At 36.5% G+C, this 26,557-nt stretch overlaps 2 protein-coding genes across 2 annotated transcripts; both read right to left on the bottom strand.

The window, feature by feature from the left end:
• Positions 1-3,461: 3,461 nt before the first annotated feature.
• LOC115450300 (UDP-glucosyltransferase 2) lies at positions 3,462-8,884 on the bottom strand. Its single transcript, XM_030178300.2, has 4 exons — positions 7,950-8,884; positions 6,556-6,784; positions 5,424-5,643; positions 3,462-4,113 (listed from the first exon to the last, which is right to left on the bottom strand). Exons 1-4 carry the CDS (start codon positions 8,793-8,795, stop codon positions 3,837-3,839), a joined length of 1,572 nt encoding a protein of 523 aa, XP_030034160.1. The 5' UTR covers positions 8,796-8,884; the 3' UTR covers positions 3,462-3,836.
• A 2,264-nt stretch (positions 8,885-11,148) lies between these two features.
• On the bottom strand, positions 11,149-13,903 carry LOC115450305 (UDP-glucosyltransferase 2). Its single transcript, XM_030178304.2, has 4 exons — positions 13,007-13,903; positions 12,424-12,646; positions 11,941-12,160; positions 11,149-11,425 (listed from the first exon to the last, which is right to left on the bottom strand). The coding sequence occupies exons 1-4, from the start codon at positions 13,826-13,828 to the stop codon at positions 11,149-11,151; spliced, it is 1,542 nt and encodes a 513-aa protein (XP_030034164.1). The 5' UTR covers positions 13,829-13,903.
• Between the last annotated feature and the right edge of the window lie 12,654 nt (positions 13,904-26,557).

Below are 26,557 nucleotides of genomic sequence, written 5' to 3'. Positions count from 1 at the left end.
GAAAGACAATAGTAACGTAAGAGTATATATAATAATAATAATAATATCAGCCCTGTATTATATACTTGCCCACTGCTGAGCACGGGCCTCCTCTACTACTAAGAGGGGTTAGGCCTTAGTCCACCACGCTGGCCTAGTGCGGATTGGTAGACTTCACACACCTTCGAAATTCCTATAGAGAACTTCTCAGATGTGCAGGTTTCCTCACGATGTTTTCCTTCACCGTTAAAGCGAACGATAAATTCACAAAGAATACACACATGATTTTTTTTTTAGAAAAGTCAGAGGTGTGTGCCCTTGGGATTTGAACCTGCGGACATTCGTCTCGGCAGTCCGTTCCACAACCAACTAGGCTATCGCCGCTTTTTTTTATAAGAAGTAAGAGTATATATGTAAGTATAATTGGTAACGTTACATACTATAAAGGTAAACGATGCCTTATACCATGACTTTAATTTTTTTATCTAAATGAATACTAAATATACACCTGCTCTATCTACTTACGTAATGCAACAAATCCCGATATCCGTATTATGACTAATATAATGTAGATAATTAAAGCAACTTTCGGTTTTGGGAATAAGTTCGTGTTTTCCTTGTTTCATTCCAATTTCTGAATGAATTTCTGAACGAATTTCTGCCACGGCTGCCAATCTCAAAGATCAGCCAGGTATGCAAGAGATTTTATAGTGCACAAGTATGTGCAAACCACGTGTGCACTTTTTGTTAATTCACTCTCATATTTCTTCCCACTGCTACTAAAGTTGCGCTAGCACAGTCTCTGCTGCTTTCTGTCTTAGACTATGTGGACGCTTGTTACTTAGACTTACTTAGACTAAACTTGAGCGTCCTCAGAACTTTTACGATTTATATTTAGCTTGCGCAAATATGATCACATTTCCGAATTTCCCATTCGTCTTCGTCGGAATACTCACATACTTTCTCTCTTAAATTATATTTTGTTTAATCCTACCTCGCCTCACTATCTTAGATTACTTTCATTTCCTTCATGACTCACACACTTTAAGGTCGTCAGAGAACCTGAAGCTTAAGACTTCCTACCATAGCAGCGCATTCTTTGACAGCTCCTATGCTGTTTAGGCTGTTACCCTCACCTATAAAAGCAAGCTCCATCTCTAAACTTGTTCAAGCAAAGAATGAAAATTCACTATCATGCTTCAGTTTCTGCGTAATAACCTGTTGTGTGTATTTTTATATATTCATTTAATAATTTATTTTGTAATATGTAAGTATAGTTTATGTATGAGTATAATTTACATATATTTAGTTTATCTTAGTTTAGGATCGTTTTTAGTTGGATTATTATTAATTTTTCATGCTGAATATGTTACACATCCCTTCTTTAGTTTACCATAAATATAAGTCTCTTTATATACCAGGTTGTCTGGAAGAGATCGCTTTTTACCGATAAGACCGCCTATTGGTGCACTTTTTTAAATGATATAATAATTATATTTGTCGCCACAGCACTGGTGAATTTCCGGAGCGATACTGGCGCCATCTATCATTACATCGAGGAAGTATTGGAATAGGAGGGAGGTCGACCGGTGTCAATATAAGGACCGGCCGAACGGCGAGAGCTCAGTTTTGTAAGATTCTTCTAGAAGTCATCAGCAGTCTTGTTTGGACGCTCGAACCGAGCACATTGTGTATTTCGCTAGTGTTACTATGCAGTAAATTGTTAATGAAGTAAAGAAGTGTTTCAATAATTGAGTAACTGTCTGGAAAATAAATATACACCGGTGATACCTTACCGGTCATGTAAAAAAAATAACCAAGTAAATATTTTTCACTCTGACATATTCATTTTTCTATATTTGGTGTATACAATAAAGTGTTTCATTCATTCATTCATTTATTCATTCATAGTCCGGTGAGAAGGCAATCCGATATGATCAAATCGGGTGCAGGATATACGGCTTTACGTATTTTCCGAGGCACGGGTTATCATACCGCCAACTTCCTGACTTCGAGCTGCGACTGAGTAATTTTTAAGATGGAAAAACCTAGTCACATTTATTTTTGGCCCGACCCGGGATTCGAACTCAGGACCTCAGCGCGGTAGTCGTACTTGTACCGTGTACATTACAACTGCGCCATCGAGGCAGTCAAAATAGGGTAATTATGTATCAAATGCTGTCTGTGGAAAAATGATTACGGGGCTCACTAATCATTGTATACAAGTTGAATAAAAATCAACGAGAAAAAAAAAGACAGTTATATGAATGAAGATATTTAATTATCTCACTTATATTTGGTCAGGTTATAATTTATCCGATGAATAAATAACAGACGATTGAAATATCAGCCTTTATTGACAAGAACAAAATAAAACAGGACTGTTATTATTATTATGATTGTAAAATCAGCTTGTAAAATTATGTTTCTGTCAACAAAATAATTAAAATTGCAAAATATGTGACATAAATAAAGCTAGCATTGATGTTTAATATTTAATTATATTCTAGGTAACATGGAAAGTAAATCGATCACATACGATACAAACATTGCCTAGTATTTGAACTGAGATATTTTTATTCTATGAACTTACTGAAAAAATGATGACAGTAAATTTTTACGTTGCGCACCAAAGAGAATTAGGCGCGCACACTGTCGTGAATAACCGACACCGTGAATTTAGCTAGTCTTTCCTAATATTATAAATGCAAAAGTTTGTGAGGATGGATGTGTGTATATGTATATTTGTTCCTCTTTAACTTTACAGTGATATTCGTTTATACATCAGAATAACACATAGGCTACAATTTATAATGATTTAGTGTAATTTTATCATAATATGACACTACGGTATGACCAATGAGAGCGGAGCAATAATAAAAAAAATTGCAAAAACGGGGAAAATGTAATAGTTTTGAGAGCTTCCAATGCCTGCGCTGTGTTAAAGGTTAAAGTTATGCAACAATTATTTATAACGGAATTGGCCCTCTCAAAAAAAAACAATATATATATATATATATATTTAGGGTTTTTACATTTATTTATTAGAAAAATTAACATAAACCTAAAATAGTAATTATTACTTATAACAAAAACTGTACTCATTTACAAAAGAGAATAATTTGAATCAAATTAACAAATAATCAGAACACCAAAATTAGCTAGCGAAAAGATTGTGAACGTCCGTCCGATCCAACAATTAATTAATGACAGCCAAAACAAATATATCGACGACGCAATGGTCAGCGCGAGCTGGCCATTTTAAACCAAAGAGGATATAATCCTACGTTATAATTGCAGCTAAGCTACGCCTCCCGGTCTTCTAGTAATAATTTGCTAACTATATATTATAAAACAAAGACATCAGCCACATCTGTCTGCCTGATCGAACGCGATAAACTTAAAAAACTACTCAACTGATTTCGATAAAATTTGATATGAACATAGTTTGAGACCCTGGAAAGGTTATAGGCTATTTTCTATCCCGGAAAAATATATAGCGGGACTTTTATCCCGGAAAACTCCACGCGGGTTAAACCGCGAGCAAAAGCTGGTATGTCATAAGTGTATAAATAAATGAATACATTAATAATAGATACAAATAATCTCTGGTATTGGGTATCAGAGTGCGCAGGGAAATGTGAGCGAAGAACTACACGGTCGGTTATATCGGGCCCTTCATGGACTTCATGAGTCATGTTTTAATTAGGAAAATTGCACTTTCGATATATAAAAAGAGACACACAATATACGTTTTTTAAGTATCACTTAGATTTAATTATTTACACAGCTACAACTACTATATACAAACATAATATGCAGCGACTAATTAATCTAATATTTACTACCATTCATCGTCATTGTTTCTTTTCCTTCCCTATTATTTTTAATCTCTTCACAATCAACCGAAGCAGAGCAAAAACTATAACCACTGCAATCACAGCCATTACTCCCAAATAAAAAATGAAGTCGATCATAAAATACTCTGTGTAGATCTTATTAGCGCCAGGAGATCTGAGATGTTTGGCTCCCTTGTGACGTAGGACGAACTCTGTCCACCACACGGCTTTCTCCAGGGCTGTTTGTGGGCTATCATATAGTACATCTCTGAGCTTGGCGAGGTTTTCTCTGAAACTAAACGGTTATTGTGTGAGATATTTGTCTTGCATATGAAATGAAATGAAATGAAATGATTTATTTGAATCTGTAAAATGTTAAACATTATTTAGATTCCGTCAATATTAACTCTACCAACAGTTCGGAAAGCAGTTTTCACCAGAGAAGAACGGGCAAGAAACTCTGGTGTTGCTTTTTTCAATCAGTTTAGGGTAAAGACTACAGTACATGATAAAGTAAGAAGAAAAAAACAAAATAAGTTTAGAGCAGTTCATTTATAGGCTCGTGAAATAAGGAATAAATTAATTTAATTTTTTATATGACTGCACAACCCTCTCAGGAATCATGAAATTTCTCTATTATCCTTATAATTATTTCCTCCCAGTACCTCTAGCAATTAGAAATTAGAAATGTAAGCGAAATGGGCAGAACAGTCCACACAAGCAGCACCCGTTCTCGAGTATGACGCATGTGCCAGCCATCGGCCTCCTCAACCATATTCTAGGGAAGTGGCCGACCCATCACACGACGCCGCCGCAGGTACAGACAATTAGAGAGTATTTCATACCCAAGCCGCTTACAGTTATATTACAATAAATAACCTTCTCCTAGCCGAATTTCGACCATGGCAAAAATACGACAAGGAATAAATAGATTTGTATTTATCAGATTTGGGTAAATATCAAGAGCTTTGTTCGTGGTAAGGCTTAAGAACTAAATGTTGTTATCGAAAAATTTTGATCAGATCCAAAAGATTCATGCACTAATTCTATAGAGTATCATTTAATATCATATAAATCTATAGAGTTAATTAGCCTTTTATCTGTCGATATGTAGATCAGTCAGAAAATTTATTTTTATCATTTCTATAAATGACGACATGAGCTAGCCGTTCGCGTGAGGGTAAGCAATACGACCGCACATAAACAATAGAATCACCATCCAACACCTTGAATTACAAAGTATTGTTTGGTATTCCACTGCGCTCGCCATCCTGAGACATGCGATGTTAAGTCTTATTATGTCCAGTAATTACAATGGTTACAATTTTTTCAGTATTTTTTTGGTTTGGAAATAATTTTCTTAAAATATTTCCTTAGCTGATATCAACTTATTTTAAAATCTATTAAATAAAGATTTTAGCATGATTATAAACAGTAACAGAAAGTTGTGTTAGTTTTTACGAGCGTTCATCTGCCGAATTCAATCTTTCCTTGGAGAAACAGACGCACACTGTTCTTCCACCTGAGAATTGGATTCAGGAACTTAGTCAAGAATCCCTACAAGCTGACAGACCAAGAATTCGACGGTAAATAAAATTGAATTACCTGGGATCATTGACAGCCCTCATGATTCCATTGTACAAATCATCAGCATTCATGGTGAATGAATCCATTTTTACTCCAACCCTTAGTTCTACGTATTTGTTGGTGTTGTACCACTGATCTCCCAGCATGGGAATGCCGACCAACGGTACCTTGGCGTTAAATGCCTCGTCGGTCGACTGAGCACCGCCTTGCGTCACGAATGCTTTGATGTTTGGATGCACTGCACAAAACACAAATCTTAAGATTTTATACTTAAACAAAGAATCTATATTAATAATCAAATCAAACACGGCAACTGTATTTACATACTATTTCGGAAGTTCCTTACAAAAATGTAACCGCAATTAATTGTCTGTGAGCAAATACACTAAAATTGTAACAGGCGTTTTTCAATATTCTACATGTTATTTTTTAATACGTCACACCTTCACTTGCTCTATAGCTGTAAGCACTCACATCTAATTATTAAGGTTAAAGAAGATCAGTGTAATTGTTTTTAACTATTGTTTTATATAAATCAGTTGTTAAGATCCATCATTTTATTGCACCGACTAGGTACAGTGTGTGCCCTACGAGATGACTAGATATACGATTTACAATGTTACATACTTAGCAGAATCATCCTTTTTCCCTTTTCAGGGGTAGGTAGACGTGTAATACATGTTTCGCCAGCTACTTTAGGTCCTATGTAGTCGGGTGTATATTGTCATTTACTGTGCATATTTCTAGACTCCGAGCTGATATTGACCAGGAAAACGTAATATCACTTTGCCCGACCCAGGATTCGAACACGAGACCTCGTCGCTATAGCCGTACCGCATACGCATTACAGCTACGACCCTCTAGTAGTCCGAGTAAGTACTAGCTGCATATTATTGTGATTTATCCAAAGTCTCCGTATGTTTAATAAACGCCAGTCATTTAGCTAATTTCATTATCAATTCGCATTCTTATACAAATAAGGTTATACTTTTATGTAAACGAAGTCAAGCCTTAAGCAACCAAGACTTCGCAAAGATGTTGTCAACTATTTCAATATTAGAAAAAATATCAGATTCAAAAGAAACAGTAATATTAAAGAGTATATCTGGTGAAATAACGTCTGAGTGGCGCTTAACAAAATCCCACTTACTTAACATATCTCTCTGCGGGAACCATTTGCCAATCTTTATGTTCTTTGACAGCTTCTCGGCGGGGATGTTATTCTCGTCCAATTTCCACAGAACGTCGTACGGTAACCTCGCGAAGGCAGTCAGGAATGCATTCAGAAGATCCTCATCCATCAGGGATGTTGGCACGTTTGTTCCAAGGCTGACGTACACGACGCCACGCTTCGAATCGTCCAAATATGCTTGCAAATCCTGTGAAGACGTTATATCTACGTTCAAGGTTTGGGCCGGTTTAGGGCTCATGATGAAAGGCACCTGTTTATAAATAATAACGGTCAGGATTTGGGTCAACTTAGATTGGATTAGGGTTCATGATAGAAGGCAGCTGTTTATAAATAATAGCAATATTATGATAAATTTCAATTGCAACAACATTGTGGTTCTTACTTCGCACATTAAATACCTAAAGTGATCCCATTGCACCTGATGGTACACTTACCACTGAGTGGGGTCCAAAATTGACAAGAGATGACTATCCCTCGTCAGTCAAGTCTCAAATCATGAGGAATGCTACTCAGTCCCCCCTGCCGCATTAGTCTGCCAGTCAGATCGCGCTAAATTAAAAACAAACCCATTTCGGATTTCGGTATAATTTGTTACAGTAATAGTTTGAGACCCTGGGAAAAACATAGTCTATTCTGGGAAAATATATAGCGGGACTTTTATTCTGAAAAACTTTGTCCCGGAAAAACTTTTTCGGAGCTACGAGCAATCATCTTATATAAATGTTACTTGCCAATGATAGATCCAAATTTACAAAAATCTAAATGTGAAGCCCGTAACAGCATTCAAAAATGGTTATCATGACTTTTTTTAGTTTTTGGGTACAAGGAGTACGAATAGGTACTAATTCAGTCCTAAAAAGTAGGTAAATATAATGATTTCTTATGTTTACGCGAATGTTAGACATTAAAATTTAACTATTTTTGGATTTTAACGCGGTTTTAATGTTTTAGTTTTCTCCTAACGTTTCGAAGACTTTGCAGCCTTCATAGTCATTGGGGGCACTGAGGTGTTGTTCATCCGTAAAGTCAAAGTTACAATATCTACCTACATTTTACAATTTTACAACTTTTAAAATTGTAGCTGTTGGTGGTCTGATCTACGGAGAATAAGCTCACAACGTCTTGAAGTCACAGTGTTTTTAAGGTAAATATAGTTTTAAAAGTCTTTAATTGAGAACCATGTCAACAGATCTTTTGAAATATTTGAAGAATTAATGAATGTTTACCTTAAATATATATGGGAGAAAATTTTAATACGAAAACCGCAATAAAATAGTTATAACAATATATAACGCAGAGCCGATATTATCATTATTTATAAATTATAAATATTAAATGATTAAAAAACAAACCTCTGGCAGCGGCTTGACCGGCTTCAAATGTATACCGCTACCCAAATAAATAACGTTGGGTGGGACCGGTCTGTTATTCCCTATAATCGCATGTCCAGTCAAAAACAGCAGCTCAGCACGATTCTTCAATTCTTGAATAGGTAAGGCATCTTTACCAAAAATCCTTTGTAAATGTTCGGTTTCTATATCGTCCATAGCCCAGTTCCTTCGTAGAAGCTTAAATTCGTCATAAACGGCTTGTATTTTATCGAAGAAATTTAAATTACTATGCTTATGTCTGTATACATAAGGGTAGAAAGTAGGATGACGGCTGACAGCACCCATGACTTCAAAATGGTCTGGAACACCATGTAATGAAGAGAATAAGATCAGTGGGGCATTGAAAAGATGGGCGTAAATCGTTTGCATGTAAGGGAGTGCTTCCACTACTATTAAATCAAATTTCTCTTTATGTCTATACGCGATCAATTTCTTAACTTCTGGAGGATTGAATTGTTCAGTCATCATGTTTATCAACTGAGAATATGATTCTACTGACGTGAGACTGTCCATGGTAGTGATAACTCCTCTTTTAGGAACAAATACTCCGTCCATTTTGAGGTTCAACAGCATTTTGTAGGTATGACTGATGTCGATTTCTGTGATGTTTCCCGGAGCACGATCCTTCATTGGGTTTGGAGAGATGACGACCAGCTCATGTCCTCGTCTGAGATGTTCTTTGTTGTACGTATGGAAGACATTCTGGTGGCTTACTGCTGGAAATGGAAACACACAGAGAATCCGCGCGGAATCTACTTGCAATAACACAAGACCGACTAAAAACAATAGGGTTGAAAGACTACACATTTTAAATTATATACCGTATAAATACTTAATACTATCACAAATCAGTAACTGCACGTTGCAATCGTTTAGTTTTCGTCCTCGCCTCGCGTATATATAAACAGATTCGCGTTCGCAGCTCTAGTTATAAAAATATTATGTCATCCCTTTCTAACAACCCAATATGTTTGAAGTGTGATAGTGATAGATGCAGTGGCAGTTATCAGTTCTGGTGTTGATAATTTAATTTAGTTTCTAGTTTGAGTGGATAGAGTCTATATTTGTGCAAACGTAGAGACATGATTTACCTCACTATTACATGTATTTTGCAATACCCATTTCCGATCTTTGTAGCAAAATTTTCTGGTGTTTTTATTGATTATGAAGGTAATACTAAAATTAGGAAAACTACTAAATCCTAATTATTTGTATCAATGGATTGTTTACGACAGCTACCATTTTATTTACTTATAAGTGTTTTGTTTTTTATACGTGCACAGTGAAGTGTCCCCACTATAATAATAATATCAGCCCTGTATTATATACTTGCCCACCGCTGCACGGGCCTCCTCTACTACTGAGAGGGATTAGGCCTTAGTCCACCACGCTGGCCTAGTGCGGATTGGTCGACTTCACACACCTTCGAAATTCCTATAGAGAACTTCTCAGATGTGCAGGTTTCCTCACGATGTTTTCCTTCACCGTTAAAGCGAACGATAAATTCACAAAGAATACACACATGATTTTTTTGGAAAAGTCAGAGGTGTGTGCCCTTGGGATTTGAACCTGCGGACATTCGTCTCGGCAGTCCGTTCCACACCCAACTAGGCTATCGCCGCTTCCACCGCCGCAGACCCCACTATACCTTATGGTAATTGGAGTGGGGTCCAAGATAATGTCGACTGATGAGAGACGACTACCTCTCAGTAGACGAGACAATAATGCCGGCCTGTTGGAACCGGATATACACAGGCTGATCCCGGAACGCGACAGACTTACGTGGGCCACTATGGCGGGTGTCAACACCTTATGTACGGTGGTCGCTATCCGGGCGGATATAAAATATATCCTATCACCAGCAAATACCAGGTAAGTATCACGACGATGCCGGTTTCTACTGCCAAGCATGCATCCTGTTGTGTTTGAGTGAAGAATATTGTAACCAATGTAATTATTGGGCATTTAAAAAGAAGCCATAGCGTTATTGGGAGTAGAACTAACGTTCAAAAACCGAAGGGTAAGCACCTGCTATAACGGCAAGTAGGTACCTTAAAGGCATCGATATATATGTACTACGTACTACATTTGGCGTTCCGGACATTCACTGTATTCAACTGAATTGAACTGCAATCCATTCAAACTGACTTTAGTATGGTCAATATTGACAGCTTGTGGTTGCGTACGGAGTGGCGCTCATAATATAAGAACTCGAGTTTAAGTGTAAACCTGGATGTGAATAAAAAATATTAGTCAAATAAGTAAAATTATTGTTGTTCAAGTGAATAAAAAGGTTACAACGTTTTGGTTGTCATTTTAGTTTAGATTTTGAACAAATAGTTTACATTGACGTTTGTGTCTATAGAATATACGTCAATGCTTAAAGGTATTTAATTATGCTTAAAGGCATTTTCTAATTTGTAACTTTTCCAATACGGACAACAGAGTCGCCGTTGGCCATATTGGAATATATCAGTTTAAGTTGTAATTTTGAATCAATATTCCCCTTATTAGATTTTTGATACCCGCCAGGACCCTCTGCATCCCTCTATTCACCTCGTTTACATCACACTCGCATAAAAGCTACCGAGGATTGCGATGCCGAGTGACTTCGGGACATTCTTATTAACTCTAAGCACGTACGCTTCAGAGGCGTGACATTAGAATTTCATTATACCGCGATGCAAGACATCTGCGCCTTGAAATGAAACAAATCTTGTACTTTGCTTTTTAGTTTCGTTCATTATAGTATATAGTTTGTGAGTGTGTGTGCATGCATTATGCATTAAATCATGTTATTATTGTATATTATTGAGGTTTATATATAACACTATTTTAAAATTTTCATTCTTTTACAATTATAATTCAGACTTCAAGACACTGTGAGCTCATGCTGCGTAGATCGGATTACCAACAGCTAAAATTTAAAAAGTTGTATAATCGTAAAATGTAAGGAAATATTGTAACTTTGACTCTGCGGATGACGAACACATCAGCCCCGTCCGTGACTACGATACTGCAAACGAAACCTTTGAAACGTCGAGAGAAAACTAAAATATTAAAACCGCGATAAAATTCGAAAAATAGTTTAATTTTAATGTCTTAAATTCACGTAAACATAATAAATTATTAATAATAATGTTTTGAAAGAATATCACATTTATGACGTTTTAGTTTTAATTGATATCTTAAAAATTCTGACACACCGACGCAAAATAAATATTACTGACGATACAACTATTATTAATCCAGCGAGCAATATTGAGAGCAGCTGTATCTCGTAGTACTGCGTCCAAGACATGTTGGCGGCCGGAGACCTGAGGTGTCGCGCCCCGCCATGTCTCAATACATGCTCTGTCCACCACACCGCTAATTCCAAAGGGCCCTGACGCTGGTCGTGAACCACATCACGGAGTTTCTCAATATTTCGACGGTAACTGGAATCAAGAATATCAAAATAGAGAAGACTCGTAAGATACAAGCTAAGATTCAAAACTTGTGGTGTCATTACTATTAAGCTTTTAATAATAAAGGTTTACTATCATAAAAAATAAATTGTCATCAGTTGACCCGGATGGACAAAGACGAAAAATTCTCTCGTCTCGATTTCTTGTCTTGTTTTAATTCAAAAAGGATTTTTGTTTTATGCATAGTATAACTATTATCAGTTTAACTAACGGCCCACCTAATGATAAATGGTCACCACCCATGAAAGTCGGCAATGCCAGGAGTACAGCAGAGTCGCTGCCTATGGTAGAAATATTTTTTAGACCTCGTTGGACGAAGGCCATCGAGGAAGCACTGTGGGGAGGACTTCACTCCCGAAATCACAAGATTTGATGTAATGTAAAATAATAGTGATTAGTTTCCATCAACTTTAATGCCGAATCGTTTAATTCTGTAGAAATAAGACATAACATTAATTTTCTATCATTAATGTTAAGATACCAACCTTCCGTCTTCTATCACAGTATTAATAGCATTCTTTAAAGTATCTTGGGTAATATCATTTAAATCCAGTCTCACGCCTATTTTGAGTTGGACATATCGCTCCACGTTGAACCACTGGTCTGCCATCATCGGTATACCGAGCAATGGAACTCCGGCTGTGATGGCTTCGTCCGTTGATTGGATACCTCCTTGAGTTATGAAGAGTTTTACCTTTGGATGTCCTGTAACGAAGGAGATTTTACATCGGATATAGAATTGTACAAAATATTTGTAATTGGTTTTTCTTAGTTATATCGGGTGTCTCTAAAAACGCCGCCTAATTTTACAAAACTTTCAAAAAATACTTAATTTTCCATTACTTTAAATAGTTTTGGCAACACCTCAAAGTTTTCTGATATTGCTTCTATAACGAAACTACGCGTAACAACAGTCCCTTTTCTTTCTTCTAAGCTAAAGAAACATTTCTTCAATGAAGTGTACTTACTTAGCAAATCAGGTTGCGGTAGCCATTTTTTTGTTCTCACGTTTTTAGGTTTGTCAAGCATCTCATCTTCATCCCACTTCCACAGGATATCGTATGGCAATTCGGAGAATACCTTCAGTATGGTCTGAAGTATCTCTTGTGGTAGACTTGAAGACCTTACATTTGTGCCTAAGCTGAAGAAGATGACTCCATATTTCGAAGAATCGAGGTAAGATTTGAGATCCTGAAAAAAAATTAAAAATGTATCATGTGGTTTTTCTTATTTTGTTCAGACGCCTGCTTAATCTAGCAGCGTACATTAAATGTTGTCCGTGAAGGTTTGGTTTCCAGAATTGGTAGCACATTGAGTGAGATTTTTATTTTTTGTTGAAATAGTTTTGTATTCAATTATTGGGTAGCACTTTCCCTTACTTGTTTAAATATATTATGCATCGAAGGTAAATAATCAACAAGCTAGATATAATGTCATAAGTAACGGAATGAAAAGAAGCTTTTCAGAACTGAAGATATCTATTTTTTTTTAAATCAATTTAATAGCGGAGTCTGTTATTTAATACAATAATTAATATTTCTGAAAAATTACCTCAGGCAATTCCTTTGGAGGTTTTAGATGAATCCCGCCAATGTATACCACATTAGGGGGAACGGGACGATTGTCATCCCAAATAGGATGCACGTTCAAAAATATCATATGTATATTATCAGATAACTCTGTCAATGTCGGTGTATCATTTCCTAAATATTTCTTTAATATGGCATTATTAAATAATTCCAAATTCCTAAACGTGTAAAATCCGTATATGTATAAGAATAAATCAATTAACTTATCAAACACAGTCTTGTTATTAATTTTAAACGTTGTTAACGTGGAATAAATAATTGGATGAGAAGGAGACCCAAAAATATTGTAAGTGTGAGGTACCCCACCTAAAGAACTAGCCAAGATCACTGGTGCTTTGAATATATGAGTAAAACCCAGAGTTAATGTCACACACAGTTCCAATATCAATAAATCAAAGGTCTCATTTCTATTCTTGATCAGTTCTTGAACTTGAGGTGTTTGTAGTTCCGATTCGAAAATGCTTGAAAACAATTGAAGCGACATGTTTGTCTGGTCTTCTATTTTCCCTGTCGCGAAGGATCCGAGACTCTTCTTCCATAGATTGTATGCTGCGTCATGGACGTCAATTTCTCTTAAGTTCTTCGGCGCTTCTCCTTTAGCGAAGGCGGGGTCGGTCGTGATGACTGTCACTTCGTGTCCTCGCCTGGCTAGCTCATGCGTCAGCGGCCTGAAGGTGACTTGATGACTAATTGAAGGCATGGGGAAAACGGCCAATATCTTCGCGGCTTCATTCTCACAAAATAAAACAGTAATTATAGTAAATATAAATAGTCTTAATAGCATTGTAACGTCCTTGTCAAAAGCGATAATTTGATTGTACTCAAAGATTTATAACATATAAAGAACTATTTATTTTATTTCGTAGATTATTATGTAGGTGGTCTGTAGTGGAAAAAATTACCATGTAAAGTAGAACAATGGTCTTTTATTACTTTTTCTAGATGATTATAGATACATTAATTTTAAATATAGTATAGGCTCGTTTTAATGGTGCTAACGTTCTCATTTTAATGAATTTCAACTGTAATGTAGGGTAAGTTGGGGAAAAGTCGGACATTTTAAAGTGTTCGCGAATTTTTTTTTTTATAAGAATTATATACAAAACATCATAGTTTATAACTTAGTTATATTTTATTAAATATACAAAACTTTAATATTTTTTATTTCTTTAAAAATAATTGTTAGTGTTTTATAAGGCTTTAAAAGGGTACAATACTTTTAGAAATGAGCGAGTGAAATAGAACCTTCACAGGTATAGTTCGGACTACACTCTAAAATCGTGTATATTATTAAGGAGATTTTAAATTCCTGTTAATATTTTTGCATATATTCCAAGAAATAATTGGTACATACCACTGGAAATAAACAACAAAATCAGTCATTCATATAAGCCAAAAAAACATAGTTACTGAGTTGGTACATCTTCGTGTTTAAATTTTGACAAGCTCTGGCCATACTTTACAAGTGTATTTTTTAATAAATACCCCAGAATTCACATGTGTTTTGTAATATTGATCAATTTAAATGTTTTTTTTATGTCTCAGCTGTTAACACTGTGGAATGAAGATGGATCTCCACAATTAGATATATTTTCTTGTAATAATTATTTGTTGGCAATTATGGGAGATTATTTTTGTTATAAAAACCGGTATATATCAATGGATTTTTTTAAGAGCCCTAGCTACGTCTAAATTAGTAACTTGTTTATAAATATTGAGGCTGAACTCCGTTTCACGAGGTTTAGCATTATCAGTTTCTTTGTTAATTACACTCCAAAAAAAGTATTTTATTTCTAGATTTTTTTATCTTATTACTTAAGTATAGGGACTTAGCTCTATGACAAACCTGTTTAAATATTTTAGAATAAGATTTAAATTTGGTAAAATCTTCATTACGACTGTGCGTTTTAGAATGCAGATCTTATAATTTCTTTCTAGACGTCTATGAATGACGATGGCCCAAATATTAATGTAATGTAAAAAAGTAATGTTTTGCCCAATGAAACTGATCTAGATGTGAAGAGGTATTTAAATTTACAAAATATATTAAATACAGTACGTAATAATTTTTTTTTGGGGTTTTAATATTCCAATATTTATAGCCCTGTGGATACTACAAGGGTAGTTCATTTTAGAGGTACACTCAATTTTTCAGTTAGTTTATGTTTTAATTTCTCCAACCGGGCTTTTGTTACAGGGACATAATATTTGGTTTAACAAATATGATAGTAACATTATTAAAATTTAGCTTAACCTAGTTTTAGGAACAATAAATGCTTACGTTGAAAGAAAATTAACCATAAATTAATTACTTAATTGGTTATGCGACACATAAAATTACTTTACATATAGGTCCTGAAGCAAGTTACATATTGTTTTAACCGACTTCAAAAAAGGAGGTTCTCAATTCGACAGTTTTTTTTCCAGATACAATTTGTTCAAGTATTTATCTAGCTTGGCAATTAATCAGTCCACAATTCAAAACTGCAACTCCGAGATTGCTATCCCGTAGTATATAAGTAATGTTTATTTTGTTTTTAAAGCGGTTTAATTTACTGTTAAAAAGTTTTTATTCTTTCCTTTTTTAGTAACAAATGTGTTTTATTATTTTCAAAATTTCATAATATTGGCCATTTAGGCCCGACGTACCTTATTATAATAGGAATAGATATACAGCTGTTTAATTGTTTGTTTTTTAGCCAATTTACATAATGATTACATACTTATTTATTAGCTTTTAGTCGTAGTTTTATTATCGTGAAATTTATTCTACGAAGTATTAAGGGATAACGTTTTTTTTTATTAGGTAAAGATAATTCTTTATAATTACGACAACATAAGTAAATCTACTTCTAATGAAAAGTGGGTGACCAAATTATTCAAATGTCTATACTACAAGTTTAATTCTAATATAACTACGTTTTTTTTTTTAATTTTAGCATAAGTCACATTATAAAAAATGAATTTGAATGAAATATATGCACATGACTATCAATATAATCATACTTTAAAATTATAAATGCGAAAGTTTATGAAGATGGATATATGTATGGTTGTTACCCTTTCACAAAAAAACTACGGAACGGATTTGGATGAAACTTTACAGTAATATTGGTTATACATCAAAATAACACATAGGTTACAATTTATAATGATTTTGTGTAATTTGGTCATAATATAACGATACATATCAAGTAAGTCGGAAAAAATTGCTATCTTGGCGCACGCTGGCTGAACCTTTGGAGTTAGACAAAGATGATCTACCGTTGGTTTGTTTGTCTTAAATAGTTCTAAATAGAAGACTACGACAGCATATATCTACTTTTTACTTACAGGATACTTTGCCGTACCAGAAAAAAAAACTCAATGAAACGTCAAATCTCTCTAAAGGTACAGTCCTTGTATAATTGTGTTTAGAAAATCCAAGTATCTCAATCTGATATTCGAACTTACAGCTCCTTCCATAACCCACATTACAACTACACCAAGGAAGCAGCAATATATCACTCTATATAAGAAAATATCACTCATATATATGCTTAGAATTCCTCATAAAACTTCGTTATCAACCCACCTATACCTTAACAATTGGAACTGGGCTTTTGCCAAAACATGCCAAGATACGCTAGGTGAATTGGCAAACTCCCAAAACACTAAGAAAACGTAATAGCCTATTAGATCTTCGTAGCATGACCACTTCTAACATCATTTAAATTTCCATACATACTATTCTCATTTTCATATTACAAAACGTTAGGACTTACATTGACATGTGTTGGAATGAGTTCAGCTTTATGATATTTTAAAGTTCTTTATTTATACTCTGAACTATTGTGTTTACTTACTTTTTAATTATTGGATTTATTTCAGATAAGCGAGTCGAGCGAAAGCTGACCACGACATTGTGTGGGAAGACTAGTCAGGAAAAGTCAGGAAGAGAGAGAGAGAGAAAGGTATAACGAAATGCTTTCACCTACTTTTAAATATGTTTTTTTTTATTTCAGATAAACGAAACGGTCGTAGTGGATTAAAAATGTGAAGAAGAGTGACTTTGTCATCATGTGGGAAGAGTAGTCAAGAAGAGAGAGAGAGAAATAACGAAATGAGCATGCCGGTTGCTTGATGGTAAATACGACCATAAACAATAGCAACACTATATAGAACTTTGAATTACATCTGCGTGGCAGACCACTGCTCTGGTCGCACTAAGACATAAAGTTGTCTCATTATGCCCAGTTTTTCTGCCTTTATACTCAGCTGCTTCCTCCACCATTATAAAAAGCTTGTAAAAACTTAGGATAAAAACCAAAATATGATCTTTTTTTATAAAAACTTCACGCATTATACCCGAAGAGTTATGTAGAGGCCCTACTAGGGCTTCCACTTTTCGCCTAGTGTGTTCTGTCCCACGATGTGATAGTGGCAAGCCTATCGCCATATCGGGCATAAATTCAAGACTCCGGGCTAATACTGAGCAAACGAACGTAAATATCTCTTTGCCCAGCCCGGGACTCAAACCCAGGACCTCAGAACGGTGCCCTACCGCTTGCGCGAAAATTGCTTGACTGCCTATGACTTGCCTGCACTGTGTGACACCGCTCTGAAGTTACGGGTTCGAATCCCAGGTCGAACAAAGTGATATTGGGTTTTTCAACTCAGTATCAATCCGAAATCTGGAATTTGTGCCTGATAAGGTTTTAGATTCGGCCCTCATGACATCATGTACCGGAATACACATGGCGAAAAGTGGTTGCGCCAATTTCACCTCTGCCTACCCCTTTGGGAAAGGCGTGATGGCGCATGCCATTGCGCCAAAATTTTTAATAAGTGCAAAAATATTTGTACATTTCTGAAACTATCTTATACCCTACATTATATATGAGTGCTCTTAGAAGTTCTAATATCTTTTTGTTCTAAAAAATATTACTTTAACTCAGCGCACGTGCGGTTAAGTTTACGCGTTTGTGTTTTATACGTGACTGTCAAAGTCTACTAATAAAAACGTCGAGTTGTTTGTTCATTTAAAACTTATGTAAATAAGTAAGTTTTTTCTGTCTTTCTTCTTCGAGTAGTCATCTCTTAGGTAGCTAGTGAAAGGCTGGTAGGTTAGCTAGGCTAGGGCTCATCTCACTGGTGAGGATCGCGACGGGTTAGCCTTATATTTCCCCCTACCTGCCGATCCGAGCTGGCTATTTTGTTTTACCTTATGCTTTGTATTCCATAAGAATTTTATCCCTAACTAGCTTTTGTTCGCGGCTTCGCCCGCGTGAAGGAGTTCTCCGGGGTAAAAGTCCCGCTATATATTTTCGCGGGATAGTAGCCTATATCCTTCCCAGGGTCTTATACTATCTCTGTACCAAATTTTGCTTTCTTATACCACGTCTTATGTCACGTCCACGTCGATAAAAATCCTATGTCCGTCTCCTGGTTCTAAGCTACCTCTCCACCAATTTTCAGCCAAATCGGTTCATCCGTTCTTGAGTTATAAATAGTGTAACTAACACCACTTTCTTTTATATATATAGATTTAAAATATCCGTAGTTATATAAGTTGCCTTCGGTGTTATTCAGAAATAATAATAATTATTCCTATAAATTGTTTTGACGTGTCATAAGTGCAACTTTGTTCGCCTACGTGATAAATAAAGTATTTTATTAGGTTTTACTCGGTGTTGGCCCGGAGTCTGGAAACGTGCCCGGTAAATGGCAATATGGCCTCTATTACATCAGACTAATAGGTAGCGAATGTGGGTGAGTTACTACCTACTCCTAAATTTACATCATGTTAAACAGTATGCGAATAACATCTGGGGTTGTATACTACATGGACCTTGTAGAGACTAGGCGGAATTTTTGTTATATCTATTGTAATCAAATCTAACAGCTCATGTGATAGGACCCTTTCTTTTAATTTTATCCGTGGTGCTTTATAACTAGCTTATCTTGTTGTAAACGTTTCTATACTTGAGGTTAAAATGCCTCCTAAGTTCATTATCATGTCTCTCCTCTCCTTATTTCCCCACCTCTTCGATATCTTTCTATATGATTGATTTTGTTGCGGGCTAAGACTAATTTGTGTTCCTGAGACTCGCCGAACTTCCCCGCTCGGTGTCATAATGCGTGACACTGCTGATCCTAGCTCATAGGAGTTGTATTGGAAAGTGAGAGGGGAGAAAGTCTCTATCCCTGAAAAGGAAAAATTACGTAATGGTACATATTATTATGTCCTTTTTAGTGTAGTGGCTGAAGGGGTTTAGACTGGTTTCCGTTCCTAGACCAATTGGGTTTTCCTAACATGGTTTTTCAGGGTATAGCTTTCCTAGAATGGGTTAACGTCAAATTATCTCAAGTAAATACTGAGCCAAGTCTTTGAACTAGTAAAAAGTATTTAACACTGAAAACAATTAAGTTGAAATATATAAATAGCAGGACAAAGGTTGGTACGATGGTATCTTGTATATTAAAAGCAAACCCGCGGGGGACAGTAATCCTTTTTAATATTGAACAATGTGACTTATACGAGATTGCTTCAAGTCTGGCGAGACGATAGCAGACATTTCAAAAGAATTTTCATCTTACTAATTCAAAACAAAACACTGCCATCTAGACTTTAGAGCATATAATTTAAAGAACGATGAAGCATGAATTGTATTGAAAAAGAGATAATTTTCGGATTTTATTATACTATATAATATTATTTTTATAATTGTAAAATGTAAGTAGAATTTGACTTTTTGAATGACCAGCATTTTAGTTATAATTATTTAGGTTTCCTTACGATGTTTTCCTTCTCCGTTAAAGAAAGCAATTCACGAAGAATATACGTATAATTTTAGACAAGTCAGAGGTATGTGCCCTTGGGATTTAAACCTGTGGACATTTGTCTCGGCAGTTCATTCCATAACCAACTATTCTATCCCTAATTTGTTGTGGAACGGACCTAGTGCGGATTGTGTATGAGGGTTGCTATCCAGGCGGATACAAATATCCTACCACAAACTATGATGTTTATAGTACAGTGTACCAACTGATACCATACTGCAAACCTCCTTTATACATACATACATAATATCACGCCTCTGTCCCATAGTGGTAGGCAGAGACTATGGATTGCCACTTTGCACGATTCTGACATACTTCTCGCGCTTCCTCCACCTTCAATAATCTTTTCATATATTCCCGCCGGTTCCGGATACTTATGCCCTGGCCTTTACTGAGAATGTCAATTATCTGACTTTCGAAGGTTCGGTGTGGTTGACCCATACCGGCTCTTGCATCCACATTCACATTCGCTCTTCCATTCACCGCCTTTATGACTGTAAACATTTACCAAGAAATATAAAAGTGATTCCATAAATTGATGCAAAAACTTCGTTTGTTTTCTCGGAAGCGTTTTGATGAAATCTGGAAACTGAGGGCGAAACAAAAAGTCGAACGCAATAAATCACTGTTGAGTTTATCAAAGTTCGCGAGATAATGTCGAAGGTCGTGTATGTACCATATGGAAATTGCGCATGGAATATTGTGTTAGATAAAATGTTCTTGCGAAGTTGTGAAGTTTTCCTTTTTTGCCAGCGGTAACGTGCGTGAAATTTTATTTGTTTTTACGTGATGCAGCGAAATTGTCGTAATTCGGTAGGGTTTTGCCAGAATTCTTTTGCATAAATACGGTGTCTATTTCTGTGAATTTATAAACATTGTAGTATTGGATGTCATGCTGTATGAATATAGTTGTTCCAGTATGCAATTGTTCGCAAGCGCCTTACAATATTCCATACGCAATATGTCAATAAATGACTGCACATTGTATATTGAAGGTAACCTTCCCTAATCTTTACTGGTGGTCTCTCATATGTAATAATCCGCCTGGGTAGGTACCACCACAATGTCTATTTCTGCTGCCAAGCAGCAGAATGTAGTCACTGTTGTGTTCCAGTTTGAAAGATATTGTAGTCATTGTAACTATTGGACTAAATGAGACTTAACATCTCATGTCTCAGGATGGCGAGCGCAGTGGAATAGCAAACAATACTTTGTAATTCAAGGTTATGGATGGCGTTTCTACTGTTTATGGGCGGTCGTATCGCTTACTATCAGGCGAAAGGCAAGCACATCTTGTCATTCAAAGCAATAAAAAATAAATCAAACTCATAGTTGTTAAAAAATTGCCATCATGAAAATTTAACCTAAGTCCACCCAGAAATTTTGAATATATTTCTTTGTAGGTTAAACGATGAACCATTTATTGTTTTACTAGTAATAGTTCTCGCGTATACGAGATATCTAGGTGGACAACACAACCGTTCAGTTGCAGCCCAAGAATGCTTGGCGGTAGTGGCTTACCACTAACGCCAAGCATTCTTAGCCTGCAACTGTTGTGTTTTTTTTTGGAGATCTTCCGTGGTTATCACCGGGGTTACCCTGCGAACGGTATACAGGCGATTCCCCGACTTAGCCACCACGGCAGTCCCTGTGAAGAATTAGTAGCGCCTGCCGTTATCACCAAGGGTGCCAGCGAACGGTACGCTGGCGACCCACCGCTATCTGGTCTCAGGGAGGAAGAAGGGAGGGGAATAATAAATAGAGTGAAGGAAGAGAAGAGGAAGGAGAAGGAGCCCTTTCAGGATAGTTGGAAGGGAGAGGGAGGGGACATGTTCGCGAACCCTTATAGTCCTTAATGTGTATTTAGCAACCATGAGGTATGCACAATTAACTGTGTGCCTAGGGTCGCGGCAAATGTGCTCCCGTGCATGGGCGTGTATTTGGTGTGGAGACCAAGCGCACAAGAATTGCCTCGGGGGGAGAGTGCATGCGTTGTTATGTTCCAATTTGAAGAACTTTGCAGCCAGCGTAATTACTGAGCATTGTGAGACTTGCATCTTACGCATCAGGATGACGAGTTCAGTGGAGTACCACGCAGTTTGTAATTCAAAGTTCTTTAGAATGTTGCATTGTTTATAATATATAGAAGGTCGTATCGCTTACCATTAGGTGAGTGGCATGCTCATATGGTCTGGTTGTTTAAATGTAATAAAACAACTGCATAATAGTTGATGGATGGATGGATGATAAGAGACTGACAAAGAGGTTTTATAAGGCGAATGTGGCTGGACGGTAGGGGTCGACCGCACCGAACCTTCAAATTTCAGATATCTGACATTCTCAGTAAAGGCTACTAAAGTACCCGGAACGCGCGGGAATACATGAAAAGATTAATGAATGTGGAGGAAGCGCGAGAAATATACCAGAATCGTGCAAAGTGGCAATCCATAGTCTCTACCTACCACTATGGGATAGAGCCGTGATACCATGTATGTATTATAATATATAAATGCAGGGATTACCTTGTGAATAAAGGGCAGCCATTTTGTCCCACACATTCTCGGCTAATGAATTAAACTTGAAACAACACCGGTCCAAAGTTTAAGCCCATAAAAGTTTCTGTAAAAACACAGCTCGGCAACGGGTAAGGATGGGTAATGGGGTGTTGTAGAAAGTTCTGGAACGTTTTGATAAAATTTGTCGTAGATCGTAAGAGAATGTAAGCAACCTCGTCGTTTTTAATGGTTTTCCAACTAAATGACGAGGCGAGCATGTAGCTCGTCTGATAGCAATCGTCACAGCTGCCGATAAAAACCTTTCAAAAATAAATATCTATAGAATCCAGGGTTCTAATAATTGTATAGAGCGGACATTCGGAAGATTATTCTAATAATACCCGATTATAATTGTAATAATTCCAATTTCATTTTTCCGATAATCGCAACCATTATTTTATTGAAATCCAGGTTTTAAACCCTGGATTATGGTGTATAGATGTCCCAAAAATAATTTCAGCAGATGAAATAATCTACCAAACATTTTCACATTTAAACATTAACAACGATTTCTCGTAAATTTTACAATAGAATGCATCAAAATCAAGGAAGCTGTTATCGTCTCTCAATAGATTAACTTCTAAAACCTTGAAATGTAGCAAAGGACGTGACACTCGGAGATTTCTGAGAGAGACCATTTCTGCCGCCACGCCTTGGTTTGTGTCTTAATCCATCACAATACGCGGGCGATATATTTAAAATTATATATTACAACTCCTAATAGTGAAGGAGAGCATCGTGAGGAAACCCACATACCTGAGAAGATCTCTATAGGAATTTTAAGGGTGCGTGAAGTCTACCAATCAGCTATCAGCAACCATTGATTATAATATCAACCCTGTATTATATACTGTCCCACTGCTGGGCACAGGCCGCCTCTCCTACTGAGAGGGATTAGGTTTTAGTCTACCACGCTGGCCAAGTGCGGATTGGTAGACTTCACGCGCCCTCGAAAATTCCTATGCAGAATTTCTCAGGTATGCAGGTTTCCTCACGATGTTTTCCTTCGTCGTTAAAGCAATCGATAATTCACAAAGAATACACATATTTTTTTAGAAAAGTCAGAGGTTTGCCTTTAGGATTTGAACCTGCGGACATTCGTCTCGGCAGTCCGTTCCACAACCAACTAGGCTATCGCCGCTGTACTCTCGTAACCATTGATTATGTACATAAAAACGTTATTTTGATTAGTCAATTTTGCTGGTGGCAGGATATGTTTTATATCCGCCCGGATAGCGACCAACGTACGTACACATATACCAGTTCCAAATGCGCTAGAATCTCATCACTTCGACCATATTTAAAACAAATAACTCGACGTCAGTGCCAAGTTGAACTGACGTTCCAATAATTTGACTTCCTCTGTGGTTCTGATTCTTTGTTATTGTTTAATTTACTGCGAAGCTACGAAACACCATCTGAACTTAATAATTTCCTACTAATATTATAAATACGTAAGTTTGTGAGGATGGATGCATGGATGTTTGTTCCTCTTTCACGAAAAAACTATTGAACGGATTTGGATGAAACTTCACAGTAATATTGGTTATGCATCAGAATAGTTTATTTATTGCACTTAATATACAAATGTATACAGGCGGACTTAATGCCATAGGCATTCTCTACCAGTCAACCTTAGGGTGGTGCAGAGATAATCAAGGTAGGTGCATCACGATAATATGACATTGAAAAAGAAGGTATATATAAAATACCTATAATAACTATAAATACAATATAAGTAACATTGTAACTATCAAAATACATAAAATACATATTATAATTACATAAACATATACGTATAAATATACATATATACATAAGAATATAATGTAATATTATAAGTTAAGGTGGTGACTATTCCGCTTCATTCAGCAGTAACTGTCGACTGTTTTTGAAGGCAAACCGAGTGGTTGACGATCTGATTTCGGTTGGGTGTGAATTCCATAGAAGAATAGATTGGACAGCGAAAGAACAGTGAGTAAAGTCAGAGCTATGACGTGGGCATTTAAGGAGAAGATTGTTAGCTGAGCGAAGGTTCCTATCGTGACTATTACAGAGGTATTGGAAATTTGAAGATAAGTAAGTAGGAGGAGTAAGGGAGTTAAGAAAAGAGAATAAAGTAGTTAGTGCTCGCAACGAACGCCGCTGACTTATAGGCAGCCATTTAAGTTGTAGACGATAGGAAGAAATGTGGTCATATTTACGGAGGTTAAACACAAATCGAATGCAGTTATTTAGAAGTCGGTCTAGTTTGTTGTTTGTTGAGTAGGATTGCACCAGTAGAGTCTTGGTCTTGGGCGGGAGAAAGTTCTTCAGGCGGTAAAGAGCACGAAGGGTACCGGTGACTCTCTGACAGACTGACGTTACCTGGGGCCTCCAGCTCAGGGTAGAATCGATATGCAGACCGAGATCTCGAACACTAGAGCTCCAGGGAATGATTGTACCGTTGAATCTAACGGGTGGAATGATCGTATTATCCACCTTGCTGATCATCCTGAAACTACCTACAATAATGGCCTGACATTTCACAGGGTTCACGGATAAACCGAAATTTATAGCACATAGGCTACAATTTATAATGATTTTGAGTAAATTGGTCATAATATAACGATACATATCAAGTAAGTCGAAAAAATTGCTATCTTGGCGTACGCTGCCTGAACCGTTGGAGTTGAAGATGATGTACCGTAGGATTGTTTGTCTTAAATAGTTTTAAATAAAAGTCCACAACAGCATATATCTCCCTTTTAAGTGGAAGCCACTATGACCAAAATAGTGAGCCATAACTATAATTTAATCAGATACTTTATTAGCGAGACTTTTATCCCGGAAAACTCCTTCACGCGGGCAAAGCCGCGAGCAAAAGCTACTTATTCAATAATACCATCGTTTTAATGTACTGTCTATTTAAACATTTAAACATTTATTTATTTCAATTAGAACGGATAAACCAATTACACTAATTAAGTTAATAATAACAATATATAACTATAGTAAAAAATGAAACAGATCAATAATCGACTTAATAACTACATGAAGTATGCGGTATCATGAGTTAATTTCACAATAATGCAAACATTCATACTGGATCACGTTCCAATCATCCGAAAAAACATCAAAATCGGGTGCGCTATTAAGAAGAGCATTAAGAGCGTTGAGAGTTCGCGGAATCGGTGATCTAGAACGTGCTACAGTACGGCACCGCGGGACAGCAAACAGATTGTGCGTCCTACCACGACAATACTTGTATGGTACAAAGAGCCTACAGAGCTCGTTATTCAGATCGGGAGCGTCTATTAACCCTCTCAGTATTTTGCACATGGTTGTTATTTGGTCATACCATCTCCTGACTTCAAGGGAGTTGTATCCTAGACATCCCAGTAGGAATTTCGTTGGGTACATGTAAGGATAGTAGGCATAAATACGTTTGTATAAATATCTTAAAAAGGCTTTTTGGACCTTCTCAAGCATGAGTGCATAAGTGCTCTCATAGGGATGCCAGACACATGCACTTGCCTCAATTTTGCTGCGAACCAATGCAGAAAAGATGATTCTGATCACACTAATGTTGTGGAAATCACGCGAATTACGAAGCACGAAACCCAAGCGCCGATAACATTCTTGTGTCAATGTTATGATATGGTCGTGAAATGTCAGTTTTCGATCAAATGTGACTCCAAGATCTTTAATTGTTTGTGTTTTTGCGATTATTTCCGTGCCAAGTGTATAGTCGTAGTTAATTGGTCGTCGCATTCGACTGAAAGTCATCCCAGAACATTTTGATAGGTTGAACTCCATTTTATTTTCAACGCTCCATTGAAATACAGCTTCAATGTCGTACTGAAGTAATGCACAATCCTGCTCCGTTTGAATTTCACGGAAAATTTTGATGTCATCCGCATAGAGAAGACATTTCGAGTATTTGATGACTGTGGGGAGATCGTTAATCATCATTATAAATAGAAGAGGGCCAAGAATTGATCCTTGACTTACTCCAGAGCGCGTATGATAAGGCTGGGATTCGTACAATCCAAGCCTCACATACTGCTGGCGATCACGGAGATAGTCCGCGATAAACTGCAGAAAACCTGGAGCCAGACCCAAAAGAGAAAGTTTTTCTAGCAGTATGTCGTTGT

This window comes from Manduca sexta, chromosome 5 (genome assembly GCF_014839805.1).
Source record: "Manduca sexta isolate Smith_Timp_Sample1 chromosome 5, JHU_Msex_v1.0, whole genome shotgun sequence".
In the NCBI taxonomy this organism is placed as follows: Eukaryota; Metazoa; Arthropoda; class Insecta; order Lepidoptera; family Sphingidae; genus Manduca; species Manduca sexta.
The sequence above is the reverse complement of the archived record's forward strand: the minus strand, read 5'-3'. Positions and strand labels throughout refer to the sequence as shown.